Source organism: Cyrtonyx montezumae, unplaced genomic scaffold (assembly GCF_038088225.1).
Source record: "Cyrtonyx montezumae isolate F1298 unplaced genomic scaffold, pur_monq_1.0 scaffold_11, whole genome shotgun sequence".
Lineage (NCBI taxonomy): Eukaryota > Metazoa > Chordata > Aves > Galliformes > Odontophoridae > Cyrtonyx > Cyrtonyx montezumae.
This window is the reverse complement of record NW_027071837.1, coordinates 1,153,689-1,173,005: the sequence shown is the minus strand read 5'-3', so window position 1 is coordinate 1,173,005 and position 19,317 is coordinate 1,153,689. Positions and strand designations below refer to the sequence as shown.

General features: G+C 47.4%; 2 protein-coding genes across 6 annotated transcripts; both read right to left on the bottom strand.

Moving 5' to 3' along the window:
* Positions 1 to 1,146: 1,146 nt before the first annotated feature.
* On the bottom strand, positions 1,147 to 3,359 carry LOC136044111 (START domain-containing protein 10-like). Its single transcript, XM_065729202.1, is given in 7 exon segments — positions 1,147 to 1,416; positions 1,994 to 2,132; positions 2,134 to 2,241; positions 2,243 to 2,385; positions 2,625 to 2,728; positions 2,986 to 3,133; positions 3,216 to 3,359. Coding segments are annotated over 7 exon segments (1,005 nt in total). The 3' UTR covers positions 1,147 to 1,197.
* A 1,430-nt stretch (positions 3,360 to 4,789) lies between these two features.
* RAB41 (RAB41, member RAS oncogene family) lies at positions 4,790 to 19,230 on the bottom strand. 5 transcript variants are annotated; one of them, XM_065729207.1, is made up of 9 exons: positions 19,081 to 19,168; positions 17,891 to 17,949; positions 16,172 to 16,225; positions 14,500 to 14,605; positions 11,039 to 11,144; positions 10,663 to 10,774; positions 7,944 to 8,037; positions 6,196 to 6,262; positions 4,790 to 5,853 (listed from the first exon to the last, which is right to left on the bottom strand). In XM_065729207.1, exons 2-9 carry the CDS (start codon positions 17,914 to 17,916, stop codon positions 5,789 to 5,791), a joined length of 630 nt encoding a protein of 209 aa, XP_065585279.1. In that variant the 5' UTR covers positions 17,917 to 17,949; positions 19,081 to 19,168; the 3' UTR covers positions 4,790 to 5,788. The 5 variants fall into 5 exon arrangements, with proteins under 5 accessions (XP_065585279.1, XP_065585277.1, XP_065585278.1 ...); XM_065729205.1 differs by lacking the exon at positions 11,039 to 11,144 and having other exon boundaries at positions 19,081 to 19,230; XM_065729206.1 differs by lacking the exons at positions 7,944 to 8,037; positions 14,500 to 14,605 and adding an exon at positions 8,518 to 8,611 and having other exon boundaries at positions 19,081 to 19,230.
* Positions 19,231 to 19,317: the final 87 nt, after the last annotated feature.

The window sequence follows — 19,317 nt, the reverse complement described above, 5'->3', positions numbered from 1 at the left end:
AGGCAGCCTGTGATTAGTTTGGAATAGCATTTCAGTGCTGCCACAGAGAGGAAGGGCTGCAACAGAAGGGTTTGTCTGGGTCACCTCATTTGAGGCAGCTGGGAGCTAACACAGCTTCAGCTCTGCCTGCTGGATTTGCCTTGGCTGAAAAAGACACTAGGAGAAAAGACTTTCACTCAGATAAAGAAGTCAGGTTTTCTACCAGGGAAATAAGCATCCAGGCCCATCCACTGTAGCACCCTGAGAGATAAAGAGGCTCTCTATGGAGATGCAGAGCACTACGCTTCCAACTCACGCCAGTTTTACAGCACCTATGTATTTCTTGGCAAAGGAGGTTAATCAAATTACAACAGGACAACGTTTCGTGCTGCTCTGCCTTCTGGTGGCAGGAGTGAAGTTGGAAGGGCCGGACCTTGGCCCCAAAGCCACCCCTGTGCTCTGCCTGAGGGAAAGCAAACAACTACACCTACCAGGCTTCTGCCACAACCACGCTGCTTTGACCTCTGTCCACAGAGGACTGCAAATACAACTCCCATCTGTTAATCCTGCTTCAGAGCCTCGCAGGAGTTCCAGGAAGATGAGCCCTGCTCAGGGCAGCCTCCTCTGCTAACACTTAAATTGCTCAGGTGCTTCTGCAGCCCCCACATCTGGCTGTGGGCTAACAAGGAAGGAGCAGATTCTTTTCAAGGACCATTCATGGCTTAAGTATCTTTAATTGACAGAGCAGTAGCGTGGCTTGTACTCATCACCACAGTCCATTTCATTGCTCAGAGCTGGAGGGAAACACCAGTAGTTATTGATTCCCTTTGGGAAAACAACAGCTCCAGCAACACAAGATATTTCAGCCACTCACAGAACAGAGGCAAAGAGCAGTTTGTCAATGAGTAACTCACCAGCTGGTAAAGCAGCCTGGCAGAGGTACTGCAGGTAACTTGACCTGTTGGAGCAACAGGCCCAGAACAAGCTGTATTCTCTAAGGGCAGGTTTCACCTGAGAAATACACAGTACGAGCTCTCTCAGAGCGTGACATTACCAGGCCAGGTCTGTCAGCCTGTGTGCCTTAACACTAAGCAGAGCCAGCAAGCCAGGAGCCACAGAGCTGGGTCATGAGAAAAGGCTACAAACACGAGGATTTCTTTCTCGTAAAAAAAACTCTTTCCCCCCTCATTGTAAGCGACTGGGCAAGCCCGAGCAGCGTCAGTTCTCCAAGCCACGGTCGCTGCTCTCATCCTTCTCTTCAGCCAGGCTGCTCTCGTCGATGTTCTCCAGCGAAGCAGCACGCTGCAGTGCCAGCTCTGACAGGGCCAGCATGGGAAGCTTGTTCTGCTCAGGGTACAGCCAGGGCTTCATGTCTGCGTTGTGCTGCTGCTTCCAGGCAGGGTACTGCACACAGGCCTTGTGCAGTTTCTTTAACATCTGATCAAAAGCAGAGAAGCACAAGGGGAAACCACACTGGCAGCTTCCAAGAACTCAGCAATCTGGCCACTACTAACTGCTGCTCCATTTCTTTTCTGGCTGCATAGGAGAAGCTCAGGAAAGGCCTGTTTTTAACTTCCTTGTAGGACCATCTTCTATTTGCTCAGATCCCCTGATGACATCAGCTGCTTTACAAAAGTGAAATCAAACTTCCTATATACCATCAAGGCACTGAAATGCTCTGTGCCTGTCTTGCACTGCTACTCAGCTCAGGAGCTCCAAAAGCACCTGAGCCTCGAGGTCCTGCTCAGATGTCACATGAACAGGAGAGGTGAGGCAGGAATTGCACACGTGGAAACCGGAATAGTGGCATTATTCACCTCCCTCTGGCTTCGGAAATGAATCAGTCAGCTGTCGGGACTGGTAAGGCTGACAGAATGCAACACCACGCTGAGGTGAGCCACGATGCACATTCCTAGCGCAGCTCCACTGCCCGGGGACACCCACTCTCTACAGCCCTGTGCTCCAGCCAGTGGGGTGGCACTTGGCATTCACACCAGAGAAATGCTCCACTCACCTGTGGCACCAGGTACTGCGAGGCTTTATTCACAACCCACTTTGGCAACGACCCTGATAAATTTTAGGGAGAAAACCAGAAGTTACTGCGCCAGAAAACACCTCTATTTCCACCAACTATCCAACAGCCCCGATAGGAAACTGCCATTAGATTTAACAGGTGCCAGAGGGTCCAGAACAGAGCAGTGCCACATCATACGGATGCACTCTTGGCTTCTGAGCCACATTTCCACCGTGGCCAGAACTTGCACCACAAGTCCAGCAGCACCAGTTACCTTTTGGATCCACCTGAGCCAGGTAGGTGAGGCTGCAGCTGCTGGGCCCAGTTGAATGCACCAGGTATCCCGTTAGGAGACAGACCGCCCTTACCAGGTCCTTGCGCGGAGGGTATTTCTGTGCGGACACACCAGGCAGTCAGATGCTGGCTTCCATGCTCCCTGCCCTCTCCCTCTCTCAGGTCTGGCACTGAATACACAGAGCAACGACCAGGCTAGATTAGCTGCCTCAAGCTGAGGTCTCGTCCAGGAATTAGGAAGCTAATTGCGAGGGGCTCTGGGAGTTCTGGTTTATCCCAAACGTAGGTGGGATCCTGCAGCAGGACAGCCTCCCAGCCCCACCTGCTCCTCACTCACCGGGTGTTTGATGGAGAAGTTGATGATGGTGTGATACCCATCCTCCACCTGCCAGGCTCGCAGTAGCACCACGTCCCTGTTCTTTAAGGGCTTTGGACAACGCCCTAGATGAGGGAGAAAGTTGCTTCCCCTGCCCAAGCACCACAGAGCTCAGCAGCCCCTCCTGAGGCTCCTGCCTCGCCCAAGCATCCTCCCAACCTCACTTTGCGATCTCAGTATCTCCACGCAGTGCTGCTCAGCAGCGGATTGAGCCGCACCCCACACCCCACCCCATGTCCCTCCCGCCGGGCAGCCTGGCTACGGCGTTACCTTGCAGAACACCGAGGCCAGCACCTCCCCCCCCTCAGCCCCCCGCACTCACAGGCGTAGTAGCCCACGTCAGCGTTGTCAGCCACCTGGGCTATGTTGTGCGTGTCGATGACGTTGCTGTCCCACTCCCAGCGGTACTCGCTGTCATGCAGCACGTCGTACATGGTCTCCGCCGCCACGTCCGGGACATCGATGCGGCACTGCAGGGAGCACCTGGAGCTCAGAGCAGGCTCCGAACCCCCCCCCCAACCCCCCCGGTGCTGCCCCCCCCCCAGCCCTCACCTTGAGCTGGTGCACAGCACAGCCAGGTGGAGGCAGCTGGAGGCTCACAGCGAGCCCACCGCGGTCCCGCTGCCAGCTGCCGTCCTGGCAGCGCTGCCGGAAGGCACGGAAAGCGGCAGCATCGGGCACCTGCGCCCGCTCCATGCGGCCCAGCCCCGGGACAGTGCCTCCCAGCCCCGGTATGTCACCACCCAGCGGCCGGCCCGAGCAGCTCCCGCCCCCTGCAGCCACGTCAAAGCTGCCAGGAGGACGCTGGCTCGCTGCCGAAGCAGGACAGAGGAGGTGTTGGTGAAATAACTTTATTTAGTGTGATACACGGCTGTGGTCGGACAGTCCATACTCATAGTAATAGTCACACTTGGCTAACAGCTAGGAGACAGCAGGGCCAGACACACACTCAATATTATACACATCCATAGATTAGACAGTGGGAAGTGGACTATTTTATTTCACTAGTTACCCCTCCCCCCATTACTTACGGTTCCCCCCCCTTCCCTCCCCCAGGACCGTGACTCAGAACAATACAGGAGCAGGTGCAGTGCACACCTGCCAATGAGAAGGGGACAGCAAAACCTGTTCTACAGCAGACACACACACCGACAAATATCAGCAATTCCCACATGACAGGATTATGTACAGAGGGGGCTGAGCTCCTGCTGGTGCCAGGCACACAGGACCCAGCCAGGCCAGCAGGAACTGTGGGTAAGGGGTGGGGACACTCCAGAATAAAATGGGGAAATGACATCCCAGCTTCCTCCTGCAGGCCAGCTCATGTGGAGGGGAAGGGACAAAGCACTCTGACAACAAGGGCAGCAACCTGCAGCTCCATCACCAGATGCCAGCAAGCCAATGTGACCGGGAAACGGCCATGGCTCTGTGACCAGGTGCCTCCCAAACAAAGGCCACCAGCACTCAGCCCAAGGCCACCCCCTCCCCTCCATCCCCAGCCCACAGGTTTCAAAGTGCACACACACTGTCAGTGACCGAGCAGGCATCCTGCTGGGGGAGCATCACTAACCCAAGCACTGCTGTCCCTGCTCGCACTCCTGCCCACCCACCACATCCCCTATGGTGATGAAAGGTCTGGTGAATGGCTCAGAACCACCTGGCTTCTCTAATCTCCTCTCTGTCAACTGACCTCCTGACTTCTGGGCTGGTCAGGTGGACACACACACACACACACACACACACACACAAAATCACAAAGTTCACAAAGAACTCTACAACCATCGTTAGAAACCACGGGTAGAGAGCTGAGGGAAGAGCGAGGAATTTCCCAACCTCAGACACCCTGAAGTGACAATAAAATGCATTTTAGCAGTGAACATTCCCCCACTCATCTCTGATAACAAACCCCTGCCAGAACTTCTCTCTGTTACAGCTTACCACTGTTCCAAAAGCAACAGGGTACTATAGCCCACACTCTCTGTAAGACCACAACAAAAACAGAAGCAGCAACCTAGGTATGAAAGCAGAACAGCTATCACTGGCCTTCAATTTGCTGTAACCCTCCTGTTCTCCACGAAGCAGCTCCTAGGCTATGTGACCACAAGCAGGAGGAAGGAGACCAGGGAAGGAACCTGAACACCACACACGACTCCCAGGGCAGGCATTGCTCCTGCAGTGATGGGCTCCACAGAGCTGTTCTCTTTCACTGTTGACAGTTCAGACCAAGGTCCCTACAAATCACCCTGAGGATTTCTCCCCACCCAGCTTTATGCTGCAAAGCCTCTGTACCCACTTCTTTCCCCACACCTGACTGCCAGCACTGCCCAAGCACCAGCATCCTCCAGACAGGAAGATACTCACTCTGAAGGGAGCGGTCTGTGGGGGGTCTCTGCTACACAGATGGGAGCAACAAAGTCAAAGCTCTCACTTTAGGGAATTCCAGTGTTTCACGTCACACGAGGGTCAGAGTGTAGGGCAAAACCCAGAAGTCATGAGCACGACTCAGCCAAGATCATTCACAGAAAGGAGAAACCGAAGAGCTAATATCGTGTGTGCCCTGCAGGAAGCAAAAGCCTAAAAACAGATAACCTGTACTGCCCAAAAAGGCAAGGCCGAGTCAAAGTGACCGGTGTAAAAGGAGCAGCCTTTGAACAGAGGAAGTGGGGATGCAGGACAGACATGGCTGGAGTGGACAGGGAGCTAGTTAAGATGCAAGGCAGTAAAGGAAAGTGGAAAACCCACCTCCAAGCTTTATTTTTTTTTTTTTTCTTTTCCCTAACTTGGTGGCTTTTCCATTGCATTCACAAGATACATCTGAGCAGAGAGGCTCAAGGTGGGAGAGGGAAGGAGGGGAAGAGAGAGAAAGAGAGAGTGTAAAGGGCACCACAGTGCCAAAGTGCAACAACATAAAAAAATTAAATAAAAGACAGGACACTCATTCTGCACTCAAGGCTCATACCATGCAGTAAGAGGGGCGGCCAGGGCTGCTCCCCACCGTAAACAGGGAGTTTGCTCGCTTAGTAGATTGTTTTCTCAGCCCACAGTAGGGTTGCCTAGCCAATGAGCAGTGATGTTCTTCAGTGAGACTGGCCAGCTGGGGAATGTGCTGCTACAGAACGGGCCTGTTAGCAGGAGCAACCGCTCTCCGTTACTGGCTGCTCAGGAGGCTTCTCTAGTTTGATGTCAATCACTGCAGGAGACAAGTTAAGGAGATCACCTGTCTCGAGGCAAAATTAAAAAGACCTAGAGAAAACAATCAGTATCTCAAAGAGTCAGCTGCCCCTTCTTGGTAAGAGCAGAGCACACTTGCACTTACAAGTACTCATGTATATTTACACAGAGACCACAAGCAGGAGCCACACTTGATGGCCACAAGTAAGCACCACACTGCACTGTTTCCAGCCATGTGACTGCAAACCCCAGTAAGGCCCATCCCCCACGTGTGCCAAGAAGTCAGTAAGCTCAACCTCACCAAATGCAATTGCCAAGTCCTATGATATCTGGAAAATTACTGCTGAGAAAACAAGGATACTGTCTTCTTTGCTCTTCTCTGGTGTGCTGTCCATCCCAGGTAAGGCAGCAGCCACACGACGGAAAAGCTGAAAATAGCAACAGGTGAGCTGAAAGCCTGGCAGAAAGAAATCCATGCCAAAAACTAAAGCCAACACAAAAACTGCTCTGTGGCAGATCTGGGCATTTTACAGCTTTGTCATGTGGGTATTTCAGCAAGCAAAGCAATGATCAGATGCCACAAGACATTTTTCCACAAGCAATTTAACAAGCTGGATTAAGGAAATGAAGCTATCAAATGCTTACCAAACAGGTAGTTTGCTTTTATCTGTTTCTACTTGAACAGAACACGGAGGAGTTCTTCTGCATTAGAAATTGTTTTTCTAGGGATGCATAAAAACAACTCCCCCCTGCATACAGACAAGCGTGTTCGAGGCTACAATTTACTCTTTCCAGCCTCAACTGCTGTTACACACAGTTGCATTACAGTGCTCAGCTCAGGACCCCTAAGAAACCTTTGGTTTGTGGAGAGGTTTGCTCCAGAAGTCTGTGGAATAACTAAGGTTCTACAGCCAACCCTTTCAGTTCAGTCCTGCTGCAAAACAGCCACGTGTGAGCAGAATGGCTAGCTCAGGTGAGCTGCTTTAAGCTATTAAGGATGTACAAGAGCTGGGAAGGACTAGCACATACCCATAGACAGAAAATGGTTTTGCAGAATTTTAAGCCAGTGCTTAGAGCTCCTTCTGCCACCATTAGTGGAGCAGCAAACAATACAGATGCTGCTAGACAGCCAGGTGAGAGATGCTGTGTAAAAGAACTAAAGGAATCATCAGCTGACAATGATTTTTCTTCATGTTAGCTTGGCAGAGGTTCTCATCTGCACCTCCAAAACATGTTACTTGGAAAAGATCAAGCTACTGAGCACCAGCAAGGTTAGCATCCTCCCTCAACAGTTTTAGCTATAGAAGTTCTTGCACCAGAGACTGCAGCAGATCATATCCACAACAGCAGCAGAAACACCTCCTAATCCTATCACCAGGTTCTCCTAGCCAGCTGGTGTGCAGCAGACAGTTAAGTAGGCATCCCAGCTGCCACTCTCCTGACACCAATCACACTTACACTCTCTGCAGATCCTTTACCTTATCTGTAAGGTTACTGAACGCTGGGACAGGTTGCCTGAAGAAGTGGAGTCTCCATTCTTAGAGATATTCAAAACCCAACTGGAGTCAGATCTGGGCAGCCTGCTCTAGCTGACTATAATTGAGCGTGAGGGCTGGACTAAATCTCCAGAGATCCCTTCCAACCTCAGTCATTCTATGATTTTTTTTTCCTGTGGCTTGCCAACAGAACCAGAAACTTCCACTTGTAAGAATCAGCATATACTGTTGTCTTGACTGGTGTCAAAACTGATTTTAGAAAACAGTGCATTAATGGTTAACAAAAGCAAAGGGAACGGACAAAATGATGTTTGACAGGCTGCACTAAGCACTGCCATTCCTACTCCTCAGCACATTTTATTTTTAGATTCTCCTTTCCTTCAAGGTAAGTTAAGTTTCCTTAGCTTTAACAGGGACTCACTGATTTGACAGGAAGGAAGCTTTCACTACAAAAAGCAGCAGCAGTGACCACTGGGCAAGAAGCACTTCAGGGGCTGACAGTAAATACAAGCAATTGTCTGACAGAAGGTGAACCCCAAGCAGAAGCTTAATCCACCCACAGAGCAGAAGGACAACACAGATCTCCAGCCTTAAGAACAGAGGATTGATCTACCTGTTTCACATTGTATCCAGTCTTTGCACTGGTCTCAATAAACATCACATTCAGCTCTTTGGCTCTCTGTTCCCCTTCTTCTGTAGTGATTTGCCTGGACAAAGGTGCAAATAGAAGCAGAAAAACAGAAAGGAAAAACAGACAGAATTAGAAGAATTAGAGATATCTGTGAGTGAGGCTCATCAGTGGAGGGCCTAATAGCTGCCCGTTACAGGAGTGCAGAGCCCAAAAATGGAGAGCTTGGGACCTCTGAGTACTTAGGACCCCCAAGTTCCCCAGCTGAGAAGGAAACAATGCCAGCTAAGTTATTCAGGGAACATCTACACTTAAGACCATTACTAAAGGTTGATCAGCACAGGATGAACTTTTATGCAACATGTTTGAGTCTCATTCACAGCATTCCCAAGGGAAGGAAGAATCCCCATTAGCTGCACCTGCCACAAAAAGCAGCTTCCCAAAAGCCAACAGAAGGGAACTCCACAAGATGACAGAAAGATATCAGAAAGGCTCCAGCAGCAACTACAGCTTGTGTGCAAGCACCTGCGAATGCATCTGACCAATGCCCTGTACATACCTGTTTCACATTATATCCTGCTTTAGCACTGGTTTCAATATACATCATATTCAGTTCTTGGGCTTTTCTCTCGCCCTCCTCTATAGAAACCTGTCTACAGCAACGAGAACAAATCACAGAAAAGAAAAACCAAAACAAAGAAAAATAGTCCAAAACTGATAAAAAGAAAACTGCAGAAAAAACAACCACCAACTGAAGCAACATCAGCAGGAAAGAAAAATTAACAGGCTGCAGCAAATAAAACCAGTGCTATCCTGAGTTCAGCTTTTTGTCACCAGAACTCAACTGGAACCATCGCTGGGTTTTACCACAGGAGGAATGGTTTCCATTATGCTGTATACTATATAAAACAAAAAATAATGTGGTAAGGTTCAGACTGACACCGTGGCTTTGTCCAGCATTATGGGGCCCAGCATTTCAGCTTGCCACAAACCTAGCTTTTGTTTTACAGTTCTGCTCAGGACAATGGGGCTTCTCTTATTGCTATCAGGATTTACATGTAATTGCAAATTCAAGCCTAGGCCAGGACTGCTGACACTTATATTAAACTTCTGAATTTTCAGTGCCACATGAACTCCATCTGTTGCCATGTTTCAAACAAGTTTCTGGATTTTTGTATTTGTATGGCAGAGCTGAGACAGCTGTCCTGCACACACACTTCCATACCACCAGAAAATAACACAAGGCAGAAATTATCCAACTGGGTTTTACAGCTTCACAAAAAATGGAAATTGATACAAATCAGCCCCAAATCTAAACTCCAGATCATTCAGTTAGGGAGCTGCAGTTATTTCCAGCTCCCTGGAGGGCACAAGGGACGGTAGCTGGTCAGCATACAGAGCTGCTGAAGTACATCATCTCAGATTTCATTCTGATGCTTTTATGAGTTGATATCAGAGGCCAGGCCACCCTGAGTTCTTGCTACCTGGATTTCTTAATCTAAGCCAGCTTCATACATCAACTGTATTTCTGAAGCTCTGGGGCACCAGGTTTCCCCAACATTCCTGAAGCCCAACACACAGGTTACTTGCCCTGGCCTCCAACAGAGCTGGGAAAAGTTAAATAATTGATAAGATGAAGGAGTGGAGAGCAGAGGAAACATTTCCACAAGCATCAGTACAGAGCCCACGCAGCACTCAGTAAAACCTCAACTAGCTTTTTCCCCCACTGACTCAAAACACATAAAAGTTTTAGTACTCTGCTTTTCCTGCTGGGCACAGCAAACTAAAAATGAACAGCTTGACTTGCATGGAGACAAAGGGCAAAAAGTGTCCCCTGATACCACTCTGTGCAGCCAGGGATGCTGGCTCTTGGCTCACATTTGTACAACACTAAAAATGTAAGGGCAGGAAAAAGAAAAGGCATCACAATATTTCCCAAAGCAATATTTACACCTCAGGAGTGAGTAAAGCAAGGTTCATCATTTAAAACGTGACAGCATCCAACTACTATGAGAGAGTCAGATTGCTGTTAGGCCCATCACAATGAGAAGGAAAGTAAAACAAAACAAAACAGGCAACTCAGATATTAGTGCAGGATTACTTTCCTGAGAAAAGAGCTTCTCAAGATGTTACCTTGTGATTGGAATTGCCTCATGAGCAGCAGGTTTCAATTCTGTAAGCCTCCATTTTACTGTGAGATCCATGCATTTCCCAGACTTGTTTTCTCTGAGATTTTTTTGTACCACAAAACAATTCCTCATCACTTCAACACCTCATGTTCCCTTTGAGGCACAAAGAACCTTTTAGAGTACTCACTATACATGCATGTGTTACTTTGAAGTACTGGGACTGTCAGGAGATGCACTTCTGTCAACTGACAGAGAATTTGACCACTGAAATGAACACTTTTTCCTTACCTACACTATTTCTAATGTCTTCATAAAGGAAAATCTCTGAAAACATTTAATATGTTTTCTTAACAACAAAGAGATGAATTTGAAATAGAAATGCAGAACATGGTCCTCTGAAAAGCTATTATAGTGGTTATTAGTTGAAGTGACATCGCAGGATTAAGGATTTTAAAGGCAAAACATTTTACAGTATGCCCTAAAACATGAGATCTGTGTGATTTTAAGAGTCTAAGTCAGCCAGTTTCCTGCTTTTCCAGGTCAGGGCAGCAAGGCCACCAGCTCCCCTCTATTACCTCTTGTCTGCCAGGTCAGTTTTGTTCCCCACCAACATGATGATGACGTCACTTCCCCTCTCTGTCCGAACATCATCAATCCACTTGGAGGTTTGCTGGAAAGAATTCAAGTCTGTAAGGAAGAAACAGATGGGAATGCTAAGGATAAAACTTCTTCCAAGCAAGGAAGAATACAGAGAATCTGAGTACGCCCATATCCAGGTGCTCTCCAAGTCTCCCCACACCACATACAAACGACCCACGAATTGTTTTCTGCCTGAACGGAACAAACAGCAGGGGTGGGGGGGGAACATTTCTACTGTTAATCATCTTTATGCAGAACTTCTGGTTCTGCTCACATGCAGTATTTCAAACGAGACACCAAAGCATCACTCACTTGTAATGTCATAGACTACCACAGCAATAGTGGAGTCGCGGATGTAGCTGGGAATGAGACTGCGGAACCGCTCCTGGCCTGCTGTGTCCCAGAGCTGCAGCCGAACCTGCTGGTACCAGGCCAGGGAGAGCAGAGAGCGCAAGAGAGAAAAGAAAGGAGGAAACTGTCCTTTAGAGAAAAGGCCACTTCTAGAACGAACTACATGCAGCTCACTCTCAGAAGCTGATACCGACCTCGTAATCCAGCTCCGAACACCCACACACCACAGGAATTGGCTGTTCAGGTTTTGATTGCAGATAACGTGCTTTAATTACCTCCTTTGCTTGCCTAGAGATTCTCCTACTCCCATGGTCACCACATCTCAAAGAGCTCCAGGTTATGGCTGCCACCTCCAGCCACCGCTGCTAGTGGCAGCTGGTAACAGAGCTCCCTTCCAAGTCTACCCAGGGTTATTTATGGGATACCTGCAAGGTCTCCATGGCACTCCTGTCCTACCATGCCCCAGATTAAAGCTCTTCGGGCATTTACAACATGAGAGGTATGGAACCACCTCAACTCTGACACCAACATCCATTCTCCCAGCATTACGCAGCCAGAATGTGTCAATGGAGATTTTCTTGCAACATCAGGACAATTGATAACTCAAGTTCCAGCAGAAGAAAAAGCAAATGCTATTGAACAGGCTTCATATGCCAAAAAGGGCACTGGGTTCTCCCCTTATAATAAGCACAAGAGTCAGAACCAAGTACCAAATGCTGTAAGGTACAGTTTGATTTCCAGAACCACAGTGTTGTCCAAACACAACCTGAGTTATTGTACAACAGCACTAGCATCTGGTTTACTGCCATCCTTTTCCCCTTCTAGTATGCATGAACATGTAGTGCATGTAGTCACAACCTCCATTATGCTCACGTGATGCTGGGACCCACCTACCTGAAGCAGCAACAGCCAAAAAATGCCTGACTACCACAAGGAATGCTAAACAAAAGCTCTTAACAATTGGCAGCAATACCATCTCCTCCCAAGCTACCACCCCAGGTAGCTAGCTGTAAAAGCAGTGCCATGCTGCCAGAAAACCAGTGCATTGCTGCTGGCATTCTCAGCAGCCACAAGTTCTACAGGCAGGCAGATACTGGCTCCCAGCTGAATTACAGGAATTGCTAAGATGTGCTCACAAAGCCACTCTGCAGTGATGAGGGCTGGTGGCTCCTTCAGCACAGAATGCTGCTTGGGAAGGAGCTGGCAGGAGACTGGCTACAAGGGAGAAAACAGATTCTGAAGGTCTGAAAATTGGTTTGTTTATAAGAAAAATTTAAATGGCTGCATGTGTCTGCAAAATGTCTTAGTACAAGCAGATTAAAAACGATATCATGTCCACGTCAGGAAACCCACACGGCTGCCCAAGGACTTGAGGAAAATTAGGGCTTATAATTGAAGCATTCTCCTTCTTCTGAAGCTTTTATTACAGTAACAAAAATCAGGGCTCTTCACTACCCCTGGAAACTCAGTGTGATGAACTCCAAGCACTTGGACAATATCACACCACTGCTGGCAACCAGACTGATAGTAACGAGTGCTTCAGGCTCTGGGCTTTGAACTTCACTATGAGGTTCCTCATAGAGTGTCCAAAACATTACTGCTACACCAGTTTATCCACCCAGAAAATTTACCAAGATGGTGATTTAAAAGCCCTGGACTTCAGATTCACAATCAAAAAGGCAACTAAAGGTGACCAGCTAGCCATGGTAATCTTCTCGTTGAGGAAGAAAGACCAGTGGGGCCAGCAGTTCTTTCTGTACTAGTTAAGAGCATCCTGGCAGGTACTTCAGTGTGCCTCGTGGGACTGTCCCTGTTTTACACGACTGTGATCAGCATTGATTTAGAGAAATCTGAGGATCCCCAATACAGTTGCTGCCAAAGACAATGGCAAATACATAACTCTTCAGACTGGAAAGAAAACTATGTCTGTAATTCCCCCCACTCATCTTTATCACACCCTCGTGAATATATAAGCATATTCCTTCACTAACAAGAAAACTAAAAGCTTCTTAGTTGCTAAGAACTGAACAAAGAGAAGTAACAAGAAAAAAAAGATGTTATCTGAAAAGATCAAACCATTACTGGGGCACGATGAGATCAGCTTATCATTTAATTATTTTTGACATGTCTGGAAGTTGTTAACAACAACCTAGACTGTGGCAAGACTGTTCCACCTGCCTGGATAAACAGCCTCCTAAACCTGTCACACCAGCTGAGAGGGAAAAGATGCCAGCCTATGGAGCCTGCCACTCTGCCTCGTGTAAATCTGTTCCCAGCATTTCATCACATGCACACCTCAGCACCCCTCCAGCCCAGATCAGTTTCACAATATTTTGCACCAAACCAGAAATCCTCCCTAAGTACTGAAGCCACAGAATTGAAACAGACAGTGTAATTGTTTTTTGTACTATTAACCTCATGCTCTGAGGGCAGTTTGTTATCATCTGTTAAGCACTTCCATTTTCCAAAGTGAAACAAGCTCCTGATCCATAAAGGCTCACAATAAGCTACAGTCTGTGACAAAAGCAAGCTGAAGTAGTGGTGGTTTGTTTGTTTAAATCCATAGTACATTCTTTACTTCATCTTAGTTCATGTGGTATGAATCCTGTCTAGCTCCTTATGCTGATACTGTAGTTTAATTAACTGAAAAAGCCTGATCAAGTGGAAACAATAACAGAGGTATAATGAAATAATTATTCTCATATACTCAAATGCTCATGCCAAGAGTTATAGACAATTCCCATATAAACTCATTTATTCTTTAGAAATTGTGGTATCTATGCCTCTCTCAAAACCTCTCTGGTGACTCACAGGAATTGTAAGTTCTATTCTTCAGTGAAATGGGAGTCTTGAACACTCACAAGTCACCACATTGCTTCTACTGAAATGAGTGTTTTACCTAGTCTGGCAGAAATTCACTGGTTTGGCATCTGAAACTGTTCCCTGGGTTACCTCTCCAGTTATCCAGAGTGGAGAATACATATGAAGATTTAAATGCAAAACACAACAAAAACCAAACCAACAAAACAAATCAGGAGGAAACCACGAAAACAACAGCAAGAACGATCAACCCACAAAAGACAGGAAAGCTAGTAAGTTTTCTATAGGCTACCAGGCCCCTTTTATTCCAATCCATGAAGATACACACAGTCATAGCCCCTATTCACCTACCTGCCAGCGCTGCGCTCTGTATCATTTCCACAGTTTGAGCAAATGAGGTCAATGATTTCCCAGCTTTGGTGCTATGAGATGGAGTTTACTTTGGGTTTGGGGTTAGCTGCTCATCCCTCAGCCCACAAAACACCAACAGTTCTGGGGCTGATTTCGATCTGAACTACTTTCAGATACCACCGCCGCTTCCAGAGCATAAAAGGCACACGTCACAAGCAAGGCCTCTGCAGACACTCAGGCTCAATACCTACTTGTAATGTCAAAGACAATGACAGCCACAGCAGAGTCACGGATGTAGCTGGGAATGAGGCTGAGGAAGCTCTCCTGGCCGGCTGTGTCCCACAGCTGCAGCCTGATCTGGGAAACGGAAAAGCGCAGGGGAAGAGGGAAAGGAAAGAGCAGGAAAATGGAAAACAAAACTGAAACTCAAGTGAAATAAAAAGAAAACAACTGCAAGGTTTAAAGAAAAAAAAATGCAACAAAAGGAAAGTTAAAATGGAACAGAAGTGTGAAAAGTGCCAGCGATACCTCTAACTGCATTCTTACAGTAACCAAACTTCTCTCCCTCCACAAGACCAGCAGTAACCTGTACACAAGCACATTCTTCCATTGCATGAGAAAAACAAGATACCCCTAAAAATACCTTCCAAACCTGCCTGCTAATGAGGGAAACACACACACATAGCTAAGTGCATTCTGCCAGATGAGGATTCCAGCTACAAAAGTCACACAAGCAGACTGCGCCCTACAGCTAGCTAGATGTGGTCACTCCCAATGCCAAGGAGTGCATTATCCATTTACAGTTTGGATTAACCCACTGGCAACTCTGACATGAAGTGCTTAAGGTACAATCCTTACATAAAGAAAAGTCAGTAGGAATTTTCCTAGCTTACTGTGCTAGTATTTCTCCCTCCTCTTACTAACATTCCACACCACTCATTATTTTGACAGGATAAATAATTAAGAAAGCTAACAGTATATTAGACATTTTTCTGGATAGCATCGTGACCTACACAGCCATAAGGAATCAAGATGACACTTGAGAACTACAGACAGCTGCAAACATGACACAGGCATTCCACCTTGACTTAACAGGTGTCAAGCTGCGTTCTCAACATCTGCTAACAACACTGAAGAGCATTATCCAAGCAGTTTCTCCCAAGATTCAGTAAGATCTTTTCTAACAATCAGTCACTGGTAAGATGGCAGAGAAGCACTCAGGAGAATCTCACCACACACAGGGATGAGACTTCTTCAAAAGCAATGGACCCAAAGCAATACAAAAGACTTCCACTTCAGCACTGACCCCTCCCCTCCTGCCAGCAGCTTTGTACTTCTCAGCCAGTAATGAAAGAAGCAAAAAGGCAACTACTAGCAAAACAAGCAAAGGGACAGATACTCAAAGGCAGGAGAGAGATATGAGGGATCTCTATGCAAAAAAAGAGTCTCATGCAAGCTCAATTCAAAAATGCTCTATTAACAGAAAGTCAAAACAGTGTTACTAATAGAACCTTTCTGCAAAGTGGAACCATGCCACCACTGGTAATTCTGAATGACTTGGAACTGCTAGCTGGGGGTCTGTTCACATCCATTCACACTGACAGTCCCGAGAGGCAGAGCTGCAAATTCTGGGAGCAAACCATGCCTATCAAGCATACAGCAGGCTGCCATTCCCCCGGGATATGGACATCAGCTTGCTCCAATTTTGCACAAAAGGATCAGACTCACTGCTAGAGGTCCTACATACTAGTAAATACCAGAAAGAGTACTGGGTCAGTGGTTTGATTCAACAAAGGCTGTCCCTCTGAAGGCTGCTGTGGGATTTCAGCAGCCACAGGAGGACTGGCCAGGCAAACAGCACACACAGCAGCTGCTGCTCCCATGCCTGCAGTTGCCACACTATCACAGCGATGCCTCACTTACCGTGCGATCTTCAAGATACATTGTTTTTGACAGGAAATCAATCCCAATGGTCGCCTGAAAAGAAGAAAAGCATTAGTAACTGCCTCCCAGTATCTGCAAATCAGATCTTTCTATGCAATCTTACCAACTTGCAATTTAGCTGTTGAAGTCATTCGGCTTTGAAAGAGTTGATAAAAACAAAGCAATCTAGGTATCTCCACCATCTTTATTTCACATTATTCTTCCAACACTTCTCAACTCACAAGATCCTCCGAATTCTAATTTTACCTCCTTGACATTCATGCATCTCAGCACAGATCGTATCTGTCCTGTCATCTCCCTCTGCTTCACAGCAATACATTCTGGTAAGACTTCTCTTATTAGAAATAACCAGAAGGTAGAGCAAATAAATTGTGAGCAACTGTGCTGAAACCTAAAAAGTAATGTTGATTCAGGGCTATTCAACTGAGAATGCTCTTCCTTCTCAAGGACAATCAGAAGCTTCATTTCCCAATCAGTTCCTTCTGCCTGCCTCCTTCCATTCACATTTCCATCGCTGCACAGACATTCCAGTACAGAAACATGCAAAATAACTTACTAAGTTAGAGGTGTTAAACATTTCCAGGCATTTAAATCAAGCAGGCATCCTTGCCCATCACAACCCCAGGAAACAGTTATTGATTACTAAACAGATTTTAATACTTCAGGCAATCTCCAGACTTAAACACCAGCAACATCATGTGTTCTGGAAGGATCCATTAGAACACAAACCAGCTGATATCAGATCAAACCACAACTGTTAATTTCCGTAGTTGGTACCTTTTATCAGGAGCCCTTTTTTTCTGCAGCCAGGATACGGAAAACAACAAGATAAACCCACCAGAGCACCTTACAAGAGCCAGGAATAAAAGAAAAACATGCAAAGCACAAGCAAATCCAGTTTCAGTAAATGACTAGCCCTCAAGAAAACCATCTTCTCTTTTATCTTCCAGCTTAAAATTACTCCAATTGAAACCAGTAATTCTTTCTGGCCTGCATTAAAAGAGGAGAACACAGTCTCATCTTCCTTAAAGATACTCAGTATTCCTTTGAAATACCACTTAGTGATTTTGTTTCAGCTAACTCTTCCCAAGAAGAGCTAACTCTTCTCTGCTCCTCCTACACATCCTTAGCTTTTCAGTCTGAAGCCTCTCCGTCCCTACCCTACTCTCTCCTTGCCAAAATTTCTCTGTCTCTTTCTATCTATAGCCTCTCAGCTAAAAAAAATATAATAACAAAGAAATAAACAAAAAAGAGAATAAACCACACTGACTTCTTGTGGGTCTATCCATGCACTCCAGACTCAACCACTCCTATTTAACAGGAAATCTATAAAGATATCAGAGACCAAGAAGTACCAGAAGCACACGTGTACCTTACTCTTTATTTCCTGACTCTCCATGTTGACCTTCGCCCATTCTCACCAATGTCTTTTTTGTTCACTGATCCCTTGAACCAATGTTTCTCTCTGGTTTCCTCAAAGTTCTCAAATACCCACACAGGATCTAAACCTCACTGCTCTTCAGTACACTGAACATCCTGATAGCATACTGGGACTTAATCCTGGTCTGATCTACATTTCAAACCACACTACAATCTCATGTATGATACTGAATTGATACCTTGTGGAGACGTGTACAACAGGAATGGATTTCAGTAGTGGGAAGTAGATGCATTCACAGAGAAGTGTCTACCACATACCTGGTAAGTATTGTCAAAACTGTCATACATAAACCTGGTGATCAGAGAGGTCTTCCCAACTGCAAAAGAGGAGGAAAAATTACTTTCAAAGAGCAGTGGAGAAACCTGCTGTTCAGGACTGACACACTAGTAGCACTGATCACCAGAACAAAGCTGCCAAAGTATGGCTACTTCCCAGCTACTCCCACCTGTGAAATAACCAGCTAAGAAATTCATTCATAAGATAATAGATGAGCACTAAGCCAAATGAATCTAAGAAAAAAATTAATCACTATGGAAACTCGACCCTCAATTTAGGTATGCTGTGATGAGTACAGCAAAGAGCTGCCTGTTTGCTTTGAGCAAGCGGTAAAGCTGCTTTGTTATTCATATTTTGGTGCTTATGTAATCACCAAGTCTAGGACTCCTAGACACAAACATCAAAGGCTGACACAGCGATGGCTTGGACACTAATTAGCTGCCAATGGCTCCGTAGAAAAGCAGCATTTAATACTGAGATCCTTTCTCTGCAATGTGATTTTAGATATAAGGTAAACTTTGTTGGCATACTTAAAAAAATCGAAGTACCCAAACGTTACCTAGAGACAAGCTGCAGAACTGATGAGAATGGGAACCAAAGGTCCCTGATCCTCTCAGGAAGCTGCAGGCAGCCAAGAAAAACTCAAAGGACGTGGATAGAAGAGAAAAAGGGAAAGGAATAAACTGCCACAGAAAGCTGTGAAATAGTGAGTGCCAGCAACGGGCGAGGCCAACACCTGCCAGCAGCAGCGTGGGTCCTGCCTCGCTGAGGCACATCAACCTGACAACTTCTGGGAATTCCTTCAAGACGCGGCTCTGCGGCTGAAGAGACGATCAACACGAGAGAGCAACAGAGACAGAATAGCCCGACTTCAGGAAAATGACGCCATTCATCCACGCACCGCGTGCCAAGGAGGGGCACGGTGCAGACCCGGCGAAAGGAAGCTGAACGCCGTGCGGGAGGTGGGACGCAGCCGCCGCCTCCGGGGGCACAGCGCAGCCGCGGGCGGGCCCACGAGAGGCGAGGCGAGGCGAGGCTGAGCCCTCCCCCGACCCACCGAGCAGCCCTGCCACCCCCGGTCCCCGCCCTCCCCGCTCCGGCCGCCGCCCCGCCGGCCCCTCCCCGCCCCGCGCCGCCTCAGCACCGGGCCCGACCCCCGCCCCCCGCTCACCGCTCTGCTCGCCCAGGAAGACGAGCTTGAACTTCCGCAGCGGGTTGCCGAACTCGCCGCCGCTGCCGGGGGCGGACATGGCGGCGCGGAGGGGCCGAGCCGGAGCCGTGACTGAGGAGAACGAGACGCCGCCGAGCACACACCGGCACCGCCGCCCCGCCCGCCGCGCCGCGCGTCACTTCCTCCGCCGCGATGACGTCACTTCCTCCGCCGCGCCGCACCGCGCCGCTCGTCACT

Coding starts and splice junctions, on each gene's coding strand:
- RAB41 (XM_065729205.1), bottom strand. CDS start 19,159: ATGTCCGCCCCCGGCAGCGGCGGCGAGTTCGGCAACCCGCTGCGGAAG. Junction 17,950..19,080: donor CTTCCTGGGCGAGCAGAGCG/GTGAGCGGGGGG, acceptor CCTCTTTTGCAG/TTGGGAAGACCTCTCTGATC. Junction 10,775..14,499: donor CATTGTCTTTGACATTACAA/GTAGGTATTGAG, acceptor TCTTCCTTACAG/ACTTGAATTCTTTCCAGCAA.